This window comes from Haliotis rubra, unplaced genomic scaffold (genome assembly GCF_003918875.1).
Source record: "Haliotis rubra isolate DU_JTF1 unplaced genomic scaffold, ASM391887v1 Scf601, whole genome shotgun sequence".
In the NCBI taxonomy this organism is placed as follows: Eukaryota; Metazoa; Mollusca; class Gastropoda; order Lepetellida; family Haliotidae; genus Haliotis; species Haliotis rubra.
This window is the reverse complement of record NW_025767304.1, coordinates 522897-538415: the sequence shown is the minus strand read 5'-3', so window position 1 is coordinate 538415 and position 15519 is coordinate 522897. Positions and strand designations below refer to the sequence as shown.

Sequence of the window (15519 nt, the reverse complement as noted above, 5' to 3'; positions counted from 1 at the left end):
ATTACAACGAAGTTTTGTCTAACATCTCCGTAAATCTTTTGAACTAATAGTTACAAGATATTTTAAAAGAAAAAAGTCAGTCTTTATGGTTGAATAGAGCGTCAAAGATTTGGAAAAAGCTATATATTGATACCTTTCTTGATAATAAATGTCTTTGAAACGCTGTATAAAATTCTGAAGAAAACATTTCCTGTGCTATCCATATATAGCCGAAACCGTATCTAAATAATAACATTCTCACGTGTGATACCCAGTTCCCATCCTTATTATCTTAATCGCTTCTGCTGGTATTTTGTTTCATAAAACATATTCAACAATTGAAGGTCACCTTCTGAACAGTTTATTGTTAAAGCATTTGCATTTTCACATGACATAAGATGTCTCTCAGTCTTTGAACTTCCTGATAACGAGCCGGATATATTTGTATTAAGCATGAAATGAGGTAATCTCATATTGCGAATTCGGTGTTTCTTACAGCAGTCTGATTAGATGACCGTATATCTTGCAGGAATATATTGCAATCTGTTAAACCAAACAAATGATTTTTTTTTGGTCTTAGCTCACCCATCAATTATTTTTATTACGTTTAACCTTAGGGCTTTGTAATCCAAGATCCAGGAAGATTTTTTTCTGAACATGATGCATCACTTCTAACAGAAACACTATCCATTGAAAGAAACACATATATCACAATTTACCTTAACATGACACCAGCTTATGTTGTTCGGATAATGAGGCATAAAGAAATTATTTTGTGGAATTCGGATCTTATTTTCATTTTATCAATGTCGACTTTAAATCCATGTTACGCTGAAATGTAATTAGCTCATTATTGAACTTTAGTTATTGAAGAATAACTTGACATATCGACAAGCTAAATGATATATAGTTCTGCAGAGAAATGTGAAACCCTTAATCTGATCATAAACAACATTGTTTACAATACCTGTGTTGAACGTCATCAATAAATCATACTCACTGATACCTTGGTAGGGCCTTGTTCCTGTCCTGTAATGCTAACTGTACTATGTTGTTATTTATGACGATACGATGATTTACACGCAATTTATTGTGCACATTTTATATCAAATGTAACACAGCATGATTAATGCAAATATTTGAACTTATGACAAACGTTGAAGCCAATGTCTGAATTGTGAACAATGCTTTCGCATTCTCGCTAGCTATTTGATGTCAATTAAGTATCATCAATGTTGTTGGTCTTCCTTTTCAAACCAGTGTATACTCCATATATCTTTGTATAACGCCGCACTCAGCACTATTTCAGCAATATCACGGTGGTATGTAAATAATCGAGTACACCGAACAATCCAGTGATTGACATCATGAGCAACGATCTACGCAATTGGGAAACGATGACATGCATCAAATGATAAACCACCTGATCCCGTTAGTCTCTTGTTACGACAGGTTGCTGAGGATCAGTTGTAACCCATATCATCACGGGTCACGCTATTAATTTATATGTTTATCATATACGTTGTAATAATATTACAACTAACATCTAAATACATGTATGCTTTGTTTGAAGGTAAAAACATTTAATGTTATTTAAGTATGTTTAAGTAAAATAATTATTGCAAAACGTATCCCATGACTTACGTGTCTTTTCAAGTGACGAATAAGTTAAAAGGATGACATGAAGTATCACACTGGGTGTTACTGCTACATTTTGTTAGGTGTGTTTAATATGCAGCGAGAGATTCCAGCTATATCACAAAGGCCTATAATGGCAGACTATGGACTACAAGTACAAACAATAGACTAAAAGTGGCAAACAACCGACTAAACGTGGCAAACAATGGACTAAAAGTGGCAAACAATAGACCAAAAGTGGCAAACAATAGACTAAAAGTGGCAAACAATGGACTAAAAGTGGCAAACAATAGACTAAAAGTGGCAAACAATAGACTAAAAGTGGCAAACAATGGACTAAAAGCTGGAACAAAGATTCATGCCATTGGTGTACTTGCAATAAGCCACAGCGAGCTTTACGTCCCTGTTTGTATCTATGAATCTCTGCTATCAGTTACTGGCAATATCAGATGTTCGCGAAAAAGTGAGCGTATCCTGTGCCATGGGTGGCATCCGATACCAACACATGCAACGTCAATTGGTCACCTGGACCCAAAAAATCCCACATGAGCTCAGTATAGATGATGTACAAACCCACTGACTTACAAATTTACTTCTAAACAATTGTTTGAAAGGTACAGGTGACTTACGTATGCATCCTTAACCACCAGCGCCCCGATCCACAGAGCGTTCGTAGCTCTACGACATAAGCCTATGATAAACTATAGCGTTACGACAGGTCGTAACGTTACGAACGCTTTGTGGATTGGGATCCAGGAGTCTATGGTCACGGGTTCCAATCTCGGATTCGACCTGATAATGAACTATCTCCTACCGGCCCACGCTTGTGCTACTTTCCACAACTATGCTGTGATATATATGAAAAAAACCGTCAAACAGAACTCCTTCCCTTCACAACTCTTGAAATTTGATCAAATGACGGTCGAAACCAAATATGAATTCTGCTGTTTGAACTGTTATATCTAAGTGAATATTTCATGACTTAATCGCAATGTACGCTTTAAATTCAGTTATATGCCTAAAAGTCTTTTCGTGTCATATTTAAAGCAACTTTGCGTTTTTGTTCTTATGTACAAATGTAAATACACTAATGTTATCGCCAAATATAACTGAACATGAATTGAAGGATCTTGGACATATAACCCTTGAGGTAGTGTTGTGAGGATGAATAGGCTATTGCCATTCTATTTGAACATTTCTCGTATGAGTTTCATTTCATGAATACGGATATATTGACATTGCTTTGAACAGCAGGACCGACAAGGGAAAGCCTCGTTATTTGATAATGCATTACAGGGGAAAATTAGGATCGTGATACCTGGACAAATATTTGAGTCTGGTTAGGGGACGCATGGCAAATACCGTACTACGCTAAATGTGATAAAAGCTATTCCCGCGAATGTACATATGCCGAGACTGATTAACCACCAATATTAAAAACATAGCCGTTCGAATTATACCAGATTAATACACGAAGAACATGTATTTTAACGTTAAAAACCCCCACGTAATCTATATTATATCAAAAATACATTAGAAATATCAACAACTTGCATAGGTTTCAGCTGAAAGCTACGAAGGTTACGTGAAACGTAATTTATGATCGATCGTCACCCCAGGCCAACAAAAAAGACTTCACATGAGGAAACGTTAAGCCTGTTTCCTGCCGTATGAATACAGAACGTCGAAACCTTTGCCTTTTGACACATAAAGTTGTTTTTGTGCTTGTGAAATATGCAAAAGCATGTCCATTAACATGTAATGCATTTGCTTGTTTGTTGTTTAACGCCGGCCTCAGCATTAGTCAAGTTATATGACGATAGCAAAGCTTGTTTATGGATAATGAAATCATGCACGGCAAGAGAATGTTGTCAACAATTCGATAGAATTCACTTTTTTATTGTATATTTCAGGCTATAGAATGTGTTTATGGCAGCCTGAGGGGGAGCATATCCTTCACATATGGATACTCGCAGAATACATACATCATTCTTCGAACACCGGGTGTCGACTGTTACTTTATGCTGACATTATATAAATCACCAACATTCCAGCAACATCACTGCAGGGTACACCAGAAATAGTCGTCATACATTCAATCCATACGGAAAATCGAACCTAGGTCTTCGGCGTTACGAGCGAACGCTTTAACCACCAAGCTAATCCACCGCATCTATGCGGAAAAGAAACGCACAAATGTAATTGGTCATAAAGATGTCTGCATGTCTTAAATGTTTGGATATCTCGAAGTCATACTGTCTATAGAGAAATAGTTTTGAAAAGGTTCAGTAACAAGAGAAGATGTAAAGCTAACTATTTGTTAGGCTTCTCCGACAGCAAGAACTTATCGCACGATTTGTTTTCAACCTCGCCAATTGACATATGACATTTGGCTCCTGTAAGTAATGGATGTTTTCAATAATGCGTTATTTGGACAAAAGTATCAAAGACCGTGTAGCGTATACGACTTCATGTCATGTCAGAGACTGTTCCGTGTAATGGACTGTTACGCACACTGTGGATTTCTGTCAATATTGGGCGCACAATGCTAGTTTATAAATACCTTCCTAGGCTTTGTATCAGAAATTCCTGTCTTTCCGGAAGGAGGCCCACACGTTACACGTGTCAGCAGAAAACGATAGGTGTCAAACGATGCATTAATCCATTTGATAGAATATCTGGTATATTGGACAATTTGTATTTTTCAGCAACGGGACAAGCTGTGCAGTAGAGTAGTGACATTGGGGATTGAATGATATCAAATTAAACAGTGCATTATCGTAACCTTATGGCAAAACCATTAAAGGAAACGTGATTAACTATTCCAGCATTAGCCATGCTTCAACTTCAACCAGTCATGCAGACAATCACATGACACCACACGTCAGTATCTGTACGATCCTGCTATGTGTGTTAGGTTCTTCTAATATACGGGGGCGGTGGGGTAGCCTAGTGGTTAAAGCGTTGGCTCGTCACGCCGAAGACCCGGGTTCGAATCCCCACATGGGTACAATGAGTGAAGCCCATTTCTGGTGTCCCCCGCCGTGATGTTGCTGGAATATTGCTAAAAGCGGCGTAAAACCAAAACTCAGTCAGTCAGTCTAATATACGTACATAGATGTTTCAGCTTCACTTGTCGAAAATGGTCTGTGTTGTGTTATTGTTCGGATTTATCATTAACACTCTGCAGTAAATGGAACATGATGACAAAAATGTAATGGTTGTTAGTCAAAGTATAAACGGTATTCGTTTTACAGTGAGCTGAATCCTCCTTTTTATGTTCGATTGTAGACATAATATACGAGTATGAGAAATAACATTGAGGTATGTGATACCCTACTCTAAAATATGTGTGAGCTGGATTGCCTCGTGTTAAAAAAGACAATAGTTCACTGATCGCGTGTTCGAATCCTTGACCTTTGTGACCGTTGTTTGTAGATTTATCAAAACAGATAAACGTGTGAGCGTTATGCCACCTTAAGCCCTCTTCATAAAATAAACAGTAAAGGGGATGCTGGGAAATAACCCGGAGATTTATAAGAGATAATGCACTGCTTACGTTTATTGCTAGTGTTATTGTCATTCAATAGTTGCCAAGGAAAGATATTGCAAGTATTAGGTGGACAACTAGTCTAACATGTTTTGATAAAATTAATGTAATACTTTATGGCTGGTAGCAATGTCTTATTGACACTGAATGTTTTTAAATCAAAGCACTGTGACCAGCGTAAGTATTCCAAAAAAGAAGTGCAACAGTGTTTCATTTTAAAAGCATCTTCGCCTTTACAAAAAACCAAACACCCTTAAAAACAGTACATCGAAAGAGCATATCTAAACACCAAATACTTTAACTTGTCAAACAGTCCACAAAGGCTCAACAGGTATGTCACCCGAGCCTGAGATTTAGCTATCAGAGAGGTAAAAAGACTACATCAATAAAAGGGGGAACCGTTTTTCTGAGACCGCCTGGCACCAATTAAATATATGAGTGACAGTGGGAACGTCTGTACTATACCCACACCAATTGCTAGTGGCTTCCAGCCACCTGCTCTAGGAAAAGCGGGTCTAAACAAGACATTTCTCTTACAAAGTATGATACTCTGCCAATAAAGTGTGTCTTTCATTTCAGGCTGAGGCAAGAAGAATTCTAGAGTGCGGAAGCAAATACAATGGAAATGATGTCCTTCGGAAGTGAGGAGAGAGCTACCTTTGGGTCAAGTCGTTCATGCATACGTCTGAGGTACGACCCAGCACCTTGAAAGAGGCTTATTTCTTCTAATAGCCGAACGCAAAAGCATATCCAAGCCATTAAAGCAGTGAGACATCACCTGAGATCGCTATCAATGACTCCTGATACACTTCAAATACTTTCTGTGCAGACATGGTGTAACTCAAAATGACATCGTGAAGACAATTTGTGGGACTGATAACAAAAAGAATAATTATAGAAGAACTATTGTGCAATTCCTTCACACCCACACACACACGTAACTTTGAAATTTAAACGACATATTGTATTTTTAACATGTGGAAGGTAATATCTTGTCAATGAATACTGTTATGTGATAAAATATTTTAAAACTAATGTCTGTGTGTCTTTTAAGATGTTCGAAATACATGATATATCTATTTTCTTTCTATATGTTAAAATAAAAATTATTGGATTCTTTCAAGCAATTTTTCTTTTATAATGGAGAGGGGCCAACTGCCTGGTTGAGAAGTTTCAGAATCAGTCGTCATAAGTTTGTAGTACGAATAAAACAACGCAAAAGGGGACGCTCTGAATAAACTTACTTTTTGTCAAAGACTTTTGGCAAAAGTTCGTTAACTTAAAACGCCCTTTCCACAAACATATATGCAGGCAATGGACAAATTGTGAATACTGAACATTGGAATAGATTTCATGCAGACAAAATGGTATACTTCCATGGAAATAATACCATTAGATATTGATAAAATTGACTACACTATTGCTGACATGAATACTGTGTACAATTCGTCTGGTGAGTGGTACAACATTGTACAACAAATGTAAAGTTAACCCACTTAAGTATGTTGTTAATCCAGACATTTGTTAATCAAGACTGCTACACACAGAACAGTATGTTCCTCCCTGGCGAGTTGTGTCATCCAAGATATTGATAACCAGAAGGTTGTACAATGCGAAGTACAATGACTGCTTGCTATAACAGGGATTCGGATATCACAATTTAGTTACTGAAAGGAGCCTTGTGGAAATAGGCATTAGTTAACAAGGATATTCTCTCAGCAGAGAAGGGAATGTTGAGAACAGATTAGTCCTTAATAGTAAGCAGTTAATGAGAAGACCCTTCATGGATACTGAGCTGTAATATATGGTAGACTGTTCCCATCAAGATTCATCTACATGCTGCAAACCTTTGTCCCCTAAACGAACTGTTTCATCTCCCCCCGCATTTTTTCATTCGAACATCATCTCACCTGCATTCGTTATAAACACACGCTCCATTATACACACGCTCTTTCATCAACACATACCTTCTAATCAACACTAACTCCTCCATCTGTATTCGATCATCCATTTACACACACTCTTCCATCTACATACATTCTCCCATTTACATTCGCTCGTTCCTCTACACACACTCTTCCATCTACTCTTCCTCTTTTATCTACACTCGCTCTTCATTCTACACACACCCTTCACTCTTGTCACTTAAACGAACTGTTTCATCTACCCGCATTTTTTCATTCGAATATCATCTCACCTGCATACGTTATACACACACGCTCCGTTATACACACTCGCTCTTCTATCTACACACATTATTCCATCCACACACGCTCTTCCATCTACACATATTATTCTATCCACACACTATTCCATCTACACACACTCTTCAGTCCACACACGCTCTTCTATCTACACACATTATTCCATCTACACCCACCCTTTCATCTACACTCACTCTTCCATCTACGCACGCTCTTCCATTTACACTCGCTCCTCCATCTACACTCGCTCCTCCATCTACACTCGCTCTTCCATCTACACACACTCCTCCATCTACACATGCTCTTCCATTTACACTCGCTCCTCCATCTACACTTGCTCTTCAATTCATGCTCCTCCATCTACACTCACTCTTCCATCTACACTCACTCTTCCATCTACACACACGCTTTCATTTACGCTCACTCTTCCATCTACACTCACCCTTTTATCTACACACGCTCTTTCATTTACACTCACTCTTCCGTCTACACACACTCTTCCATGTACACACGCTCTTCCATTTACAATCACTCTTCCGTCTGCACACGTTCTTCCATTTACACACTCTCTTCCATCTACCCTCCCTCTTCCGTCTACAAACTCCCCGTCATCCACAGACTCCCCGTCGTGTACAGACTCCCCGTCATCTACAGACTCCCCGTCATGTACAGACTCCCCGTCATCTACAGACTCCCCGTCATGTACAGACTCCCTGTCATCTACAGACTCTCCGTCATCTACAGACTCCCCGTCATCTCCAAACATCCTGTCATCTACACACATTCTAGATCTCCGAAACACATTCCGTTATCTTCACACAGTCAGCTATCTACACACATTCCTCGTTATGCAAACAGCGTCATCCACACACATTCTACATTCTATCATCTACACACACGCTGTCACCTATACACACCCTGTCATCTTCACACACTTCGTCGTCTAAACACACACTGTCAACACTCATTCCTTCATCTCCAAACACCCTCTCATCTACACATTAAGTCCGACATTCCTGACATCCACACACGCCCTGTATTCTACACACGCCCTGTCATCTCCAAATATCATTCTCATCTACAGATATAATGTCAATCATCCACACACACCCGGTCATCTACACACAGCGTCATCCACATACATTCTACGTCGTCTATCCGTCATCAGCACCATCTCCCTATACACTGTTCATCATCTACACATACGTACACACCCTGCCATTTATCAACAGTCGATCTTCTCCACACATCCTGCCATCTACACACACTCCATCTACACTCAGTCCGTCATCTACACACTCACACACACTCACACACACACTCCTTCACAATCATTCACCTGTACACATCTGTGTTAAGTTGCCGCATGCGTCATATAACAGTAGGTTGTAGATTGACGTACGTCGCGTGCATAATAAGGTATACACACAGGACTTATTTACTTGTTCATTAGTAACCGTTATCAGTATTTATTACAACAACAGTGCTCTATCTGGGGAATATGAATGACACATAATTCTCAGAGGTTTCAAAATTGATCTTGATGACCAGAAGAGGCAAGGGAGAGCGGAGGGGGTACTTCACACATTCCTTCCAATTAACGATTGACTTAGGTATACATTTTTTGTCTTTGGGCATATAATTAAATCATTGGACGTTCATGCGTGATAAATCTGGGTTTTAGCCTTTACAGAGTGTGTCTTTTAAAGATCGGCTAGAGAGATCTAGGTCTCTGAAGGTTTAGAAACCAAAGTATTCCGAACTCTTGCAAAATGTATTTATTGGGGTTTAGCACAGTCTGCTGATTTGACATTTCAAGGAAAGTATGTTTCTATCATTGTCAAGCAACCCACTCTCGCGATATTAGGAATAACAATCAAGCATGTAATAAGACACATTAATTAGATAGTGGATCACAGTACGAGTCCAGTTTGATATTAGCCATTGAACAGTAGTCTGTTGTCTTGGAAACTGAACAATGCGGGTCTCCAGAGACACAAATCCCAATCAGTCGGTATAACTGTATCCTTACATTGTCAAATTTTCCGGAGCTGACATTTGAAAGTTAGTGACATTGTGGATATAAAGATCACCACTCTTGCTTTTTCGTGACACATACTAATACAATAAACCAATATATATCCATCTTGGTAATGCAAGATAAACATTTGACAGAGCAGCCAAAGTAGCTGGTTCCATAGAATTAGAAATTTGAACCATTGGATGTTCGTTATTGAATAACCAGGCGATGTACTTTCCATCTGCAAGAATCACACTATGGTTTTGATGAATGTTGAAAAATACGTCCAAGACATGGGTTCTATAGAGGAATAACTTTGATAAACTGAATTTCGGTTCTTGTAAAAAAAAATTACTAGACAATATATCTATCTGTGCCCCGTACTATCTCTGTACTTCAGAACCTTGATAAAGAAGTTCAAAGACATGGGCTAGTGATGCACAGCTGCCAATACATATTCGATATAGTTCTCTGGAAATGGGATGTGTGCTGTTTTACAAGTAGGCTTATGCCTCTAATTTTGTCTCACGTAAAGAAACTCTGATCCCCTGTGGAAACACAGTTGACAAGCATAAATCCATGAAGAGGGCCAGGCTCAAATGGCTGCTGCTTACTCGTCTATCTACCATTGATTTGCAATGGAGACGAACTATTAATATACGGTAGGTTGAATGTTACGTTTGTCGGTTTTGGCCCTTTCATTTCAGCTCATGGAGCATTCATCAGTTATTTGGTATCCATATAGAGGTCATTTGTTTCGACTCCTAACGATTCAGTGTTGTATAGTTTCACTGGAACAAAGTAGTGAACGCGTAGGTCATGTGCGTCAAATTGGACATTCGAACATACGTTCAGTTTAGGTGATATGCTGCAGCTGACTGTTCAACGTTGAATTAAAACAATCTTCCTCCACTCCACTTTTACATGATTCTGTGAACAGCAGATTTTTCTTTGAACGAGAAAGATTTAGTCTATTTCCAATAACAAGCAGACCTTTAAATGCAAAACGATTAACTATACATATTAAAGTAAATGAAATGCTGGTTTATACAAATGCGACTACAGTTTATAGTCCTACTGAAATATAGTATATTTTGATGTGCACATTATTCGCCCAATTACCGGGGTGGGCTAGCATAGTGGTTAAAGTGTTCGCTCCTCACGCCGAAGGCCCAGGTTCGATTCCCCACATGGGTACAAGGCGTGAAGCCTTTGTGGCCCCCACCATGATATTGCTGGAATATTGATAAAAGCGGCGTAAAACCATACTCAGGCAATTAGTTGTCAAATTATCATTGGGCCCACAGACACAGAAGGCAGGAATGGCACCTCTACAAATGGGTAAATATTTAATAAACAGTGTGTTCCTTCACCAAACATTTCACATTGTAGAACGACGTAATGATTAAGCAGCACTTGAATGGCATCACCATAAGTGTGTTTTTATCCAGGGATAGTGATGTTTGCCTTTGATATCAAGATCCGTACTACAGCATTACATGCGGGACCTTTGTTGATGTTTATTTTATTGAGTCCATAAACGAAATGTCTAGTAAAATAGATTCTGATTTCTCTGGGGAACATGTTAATGACCATTGTGTGCATCAATAGCGCAGTGCAAATATACATTACACATACACCATATATCCAATCTTAAACAGCGTTTAATGTCAAGGAGTACTGACATCAAAGGTTTTATAAAAAAACATTTAATGCCTTTTCTCTGTCATATTTTGAAATCAATGGACGCTGTAAAAGAAAATGCATTGAATATGACGACGCTTTGACGTTGACTACTATCTGTGTATATTTGAAAGACATTACTCTCAGCAAAAATGTAAAAATGAACAATTTGTAGGAGAATTATGACCATGTTCAAGTTTTCAGCTATTTTGTAAATATCATATCTCGACTTTATAAGGCAAAGTACTAATGGTACGTGGAACAGATAAGAGCACAGTCTTATCTAACATTCGATCTAATTATCAGACTGTGACTGGCTGGCTGGTTTGTTGTTTAACGCCGCACTCAGCAATATTCCAGCTATATGGCGGCGGTCTGTAAATAATCGAATCTGGACCAGACAACCCAGTGATCAACAGCATGAGCATCGATCTACGCCATTGGGATATGATGACATGTGTCAAACAAGTCTGCGAGACTGACCACCCGATCCCGTTAGTGGCGTCTTACGACAAGCATGGAGTTCTGAACACTAATTGTAACTCGGATCTTCATGGCTTATTAGACTTTGAAATAAGCGGGGTTAAGTGATATAAATATCCGAAAACAAATGGCAGGTTTGATGTAGAAATACTTTGGACAGTTTTTTGTTGTTTGTAAATGACGATGGTGTGTGCACAAGTAGATAACAGAGGTTGATGCATGGCACAGGGTCCATACATGACAGACTGCAATAATCTTCTTCATTTTTGTCCATGATTATGTCATTATGCTTTTCATTCCGTAGGCGGGTGATCGAAACCAAGATCCCTTTTTAAAACTGAAACAAGATCGCAAGTAAAAAGAACAAGATAACTATCAACTGATATCTGAACATATTACACAAAATTTTAATAACTCAAACGAAAGGGCATCATATAACAATAGCGGTCGATTTCAGTTTGAAATATGATCTGTTCTGACAGAATGCTTTGGTATCAAAAGATGTTGAAATGCAATTGCTGAAAATAGCACGTTTTATGATTCTGTCAAGATTAATGTTATTTCTACAATAGCGTTGACGCCAGGTTCTAATATCCGGCGATTTTATTGCAATCGTAATTATGTGTTAAGTGAGGTGGCCACATCGTGCTGAGAACTGCATTGATGTATAATAACACACTTGGAACATAATGCTTCAGAGCAATGTAACATACGAACGATGAAGTATGAAGATCCCTTCTCAATAGCAGAGCATTTCCGCACAGCAATTACAGCTTTAACCGTCGAGCTGCCTGAAAGGTTCCAATGGCGGTAATTGAGGCTCCTTCGAGAGAAACATGCGTGTCGAGATTGTCGTTTAAAAACGTCCTTCGCAATAGATCGAATTTATGGTTTGATTCCGACATTGTTAACAATAGCAAATGATCGGATGGAGCGATTTGTTTCAAAAATTCAATTAGGTGTTCGCCCCCAATGGCTTCAGACGCAACCTCAAAAGAATTTATGGTGAATAAGATTGTACCACTTGGGATAGTAACATATGATCCATAGTATATAAAAACAGTCTGTTAACATGCCGTAGGCTTTATTGACAATGTCGAATCAGGACCAAACATGGGTTTCGTATCCCATGGGACTAAGCTATTCATTGATCATCTGAGTGGATTACCTTCCACAAGGGCGTGTTAGAAAGAGATATTTGCAAGGTCCCCAAAGGACGGGATTTTTCTCTTGTGCCTTTCTTGCGGATTAGCCATTTTACTGGATGAATTAGAAGCGGGGTTTAGTGCTCGGAGTAATGTTTTGGATGCATGTCTGGTAGTCCCGCTGTCACTCCTGGGAAACCGGTGCGTTGACATCAGGTTTCTTCGATTTGGGCTAATTTGTCTTCTTTGTGTATTATTGCATTTACAGGCTTTGAGCTCTATCTTCTAGAATGTTTTGTATACGAAATGCGAAGATTTGTGTTTTTTATTTCGATCTCTATTAAAGGACTATGCTCACATGTGTATTGTTTTATACTGTGTTTTAGTGTGTTTCAGTAATCGTGACTTTTAGTGGAAATGTCGTATCTTAAGTGCTAGTTTAAAACGCCTTGCTCATATTTTTTCTGCTTGGAAATGTTTTTGAAAGAGAAGGTGAGATTAAACAGAACAAGTCCCAGTAGATGAATGTGTGGTCATCCTGTCGTGTGTAGCTCAATGTTTTCTATATTCATGGGCATTTCTGAAACTGAGATATCTGAAACAGTTTGCTTTCCATAGATTGCAATGACTGTAGGATGGTTTAGTCGTTAACTCTTTAGCGGGATCGATTCTCACCATACAATTTGTATTATTTTGTTATCATGCCAGGGTGTTTCAAAAAGTAACGTAACGTAAAGGCACACTACGTACACACGCACACAAGCACGCACTCACGTACTGGCTTCTCTGACATATTACTCTAGCGTTATCAAAGAGCAGAACATATTGTAACGATATCCGAGATGGAAAGATTGTCTGGGTAACGCACTTCCAACAATAAGCAGCTCTATCCTGTATAATTACCTTACGCAGTGATCATTATGGAGCGCCAGCGTTCCTCCTCTACTAATAATCTACTACTAATACTACCATGCGTTGTGCCACCAGAATGTAGTAAAAATGACGAGGTCAGCATGTCTTGTCAGCGCGAATCGACATTTATGAGAATATAAATAAACCGCATCTTGCAAATTCGTTTGGAGTGTAATTACATTTGTACACTTCAACCCACACACTGTGTGATAATCTCTGTGATCACGAAGCTTCCAAAAACACACATCCTAAATTCACGTACACGACCGCTAAAGCTAATCAAATTTCCCCTATGTCAGCCAAACAGTGCTGTGTAAGTGAACGGACAATAATATACTGTAGACATCACAAGATAGCACAGCTGTTCTTGGAGACAGGCCACCAATAAATATATCCCTATGTCAGATCTTGGCAAAACGTGGGTATAGGATCAACAAAACCTCTGCCAAGTAAAGTGCGGTGCCGTACTGGAAGTAAAGTTATGAATCCGGAATGAGATTTATCTAATGAATTGCACGTGGTTTTACGATTCAGGATGTCAGTCTTTCTCTGCCATGGATAGTAAAATCTCTAAATTTGTATGTTCATCCCATGAACGATCCAACAGTGTGACCCGACTTTGCACCCAAGGGAAATCAACAACTTTTGCAAGAACCGCTAGGAGAGGGACATTTGGTAGACCCATCACGTTTTGGATTGGTATCGGTACTAGCGCCAAGTTGTCAACGTGATCACACCAAACGCATTAACATTATTAATATGACGTTATTGCACTTTTGGGTAGCTTTCAAGATCGGACTGTGCCATTACCGCTTCAAGAACTATTTATAGTCGTTCAAACATTACTTGTGACGATGTATGTCATCCACAATAGAAATATTGTGTATATTAATTTCACCTTCATGTACAATGTAAAACGTGATGGACAAGGGAATGGCTAAGCGTTCGTCAGTGACGCCAAAGACACAGATTTTGGCAACCTTCAGAGAAATTGTAAATGAAGAAGACTGACTGAGTTTAGTTTTACGCCGCTTTTAGCAATATTCCAGCAACATCACGCCGTTGAACACCAGAAAAGGGCTTCACACATTGTGCCCATGTGGGGAATCGAACCCGGGTCTTCGGCTTGACGAGCCAACGCTTTACCCACTAGGCTACCCCACCGCCCCCTAAATGAAGAAGAAAGGTATTGAAGTGTTGATAGTAAATGATGAATACCACTCTGTTGTATATTGTGGAATGACAATAATTATATCGGTGATACGAACTAAGCTGTTGTTGATGTTACCCGTCTTATCAAAGTCATCTCCTCGACTTGATGATTTCAGCGTGTTCAACTTTTATAAACTTCAAAACCTTTGTTATCACTAAATTAAATAAAGTTAACTTTTACTTACATTCACCCACTTATATTCAATATAATACCAGTGGTATCTTCCGTTAGAATGAGATTGATGATAAAGTATATATTGTTCAAGTTGCCTATTGATAATGAATTTGTATCTAGTTAAAGTATGACCAACAAAACGTTTTACATAACCATAAAAAACACCCCAAAAACAAGCACGAGCATGTGTTTATTTATAAGCAGCAATGATACACATGCATCACGTGTTCTTGGGCAGATGAACGTGTGTTATTCAATTGTGGAACCGTTACAAACACTTGGAAAGGCAAGTCAAGTAGTCAAAATACCACAACATGGGGATATATGGTACAAATGCAGGGAATCCTACATGTACTGAACTGTTGTATTTAGAAATTACGTCAACATATCTACCATAAAGCCAATTAAAAGATTCACTGAGGCCTTGAATCAAATCGTCTCACGTGGCACAGGCGGTGTTAACTTGGTGAAATATTTGTCTGTTTATTTGATTTATTAGTCACAATTTATACTGTTCC

At 38.8% G+C, this 15519-nt stretch overlaps 1 protein-coding gene across 2 annotated transcripts in view; it reads left to right on the top strand.

The window, feature by feature from the left end:
* The window catches only part of LOC124255524 (cerebral peptide 1-like), a 47140-nt gene that overhangs the window by 21147 nt on the left and 10474 nt on the right, over positions 1-15519 (top strand). The window contains exon 2 of one of the 2 annotated variants that reach the window (XM_046689461.1): positions 5747-5857. In XM_046689461.1, coding sequence (XP_046545417.1) covers positions 5747-5812 — 66 coding nt within the window. In that variant the 3' untranslated portion in view covers positions 5813-5857. Of the gene's footprint in view, positions 1-5746; positions 6291-15519 lie in introns of those variants that run through there. The other variant, XM_046689462.1, reaches the window with a different exon arrangement.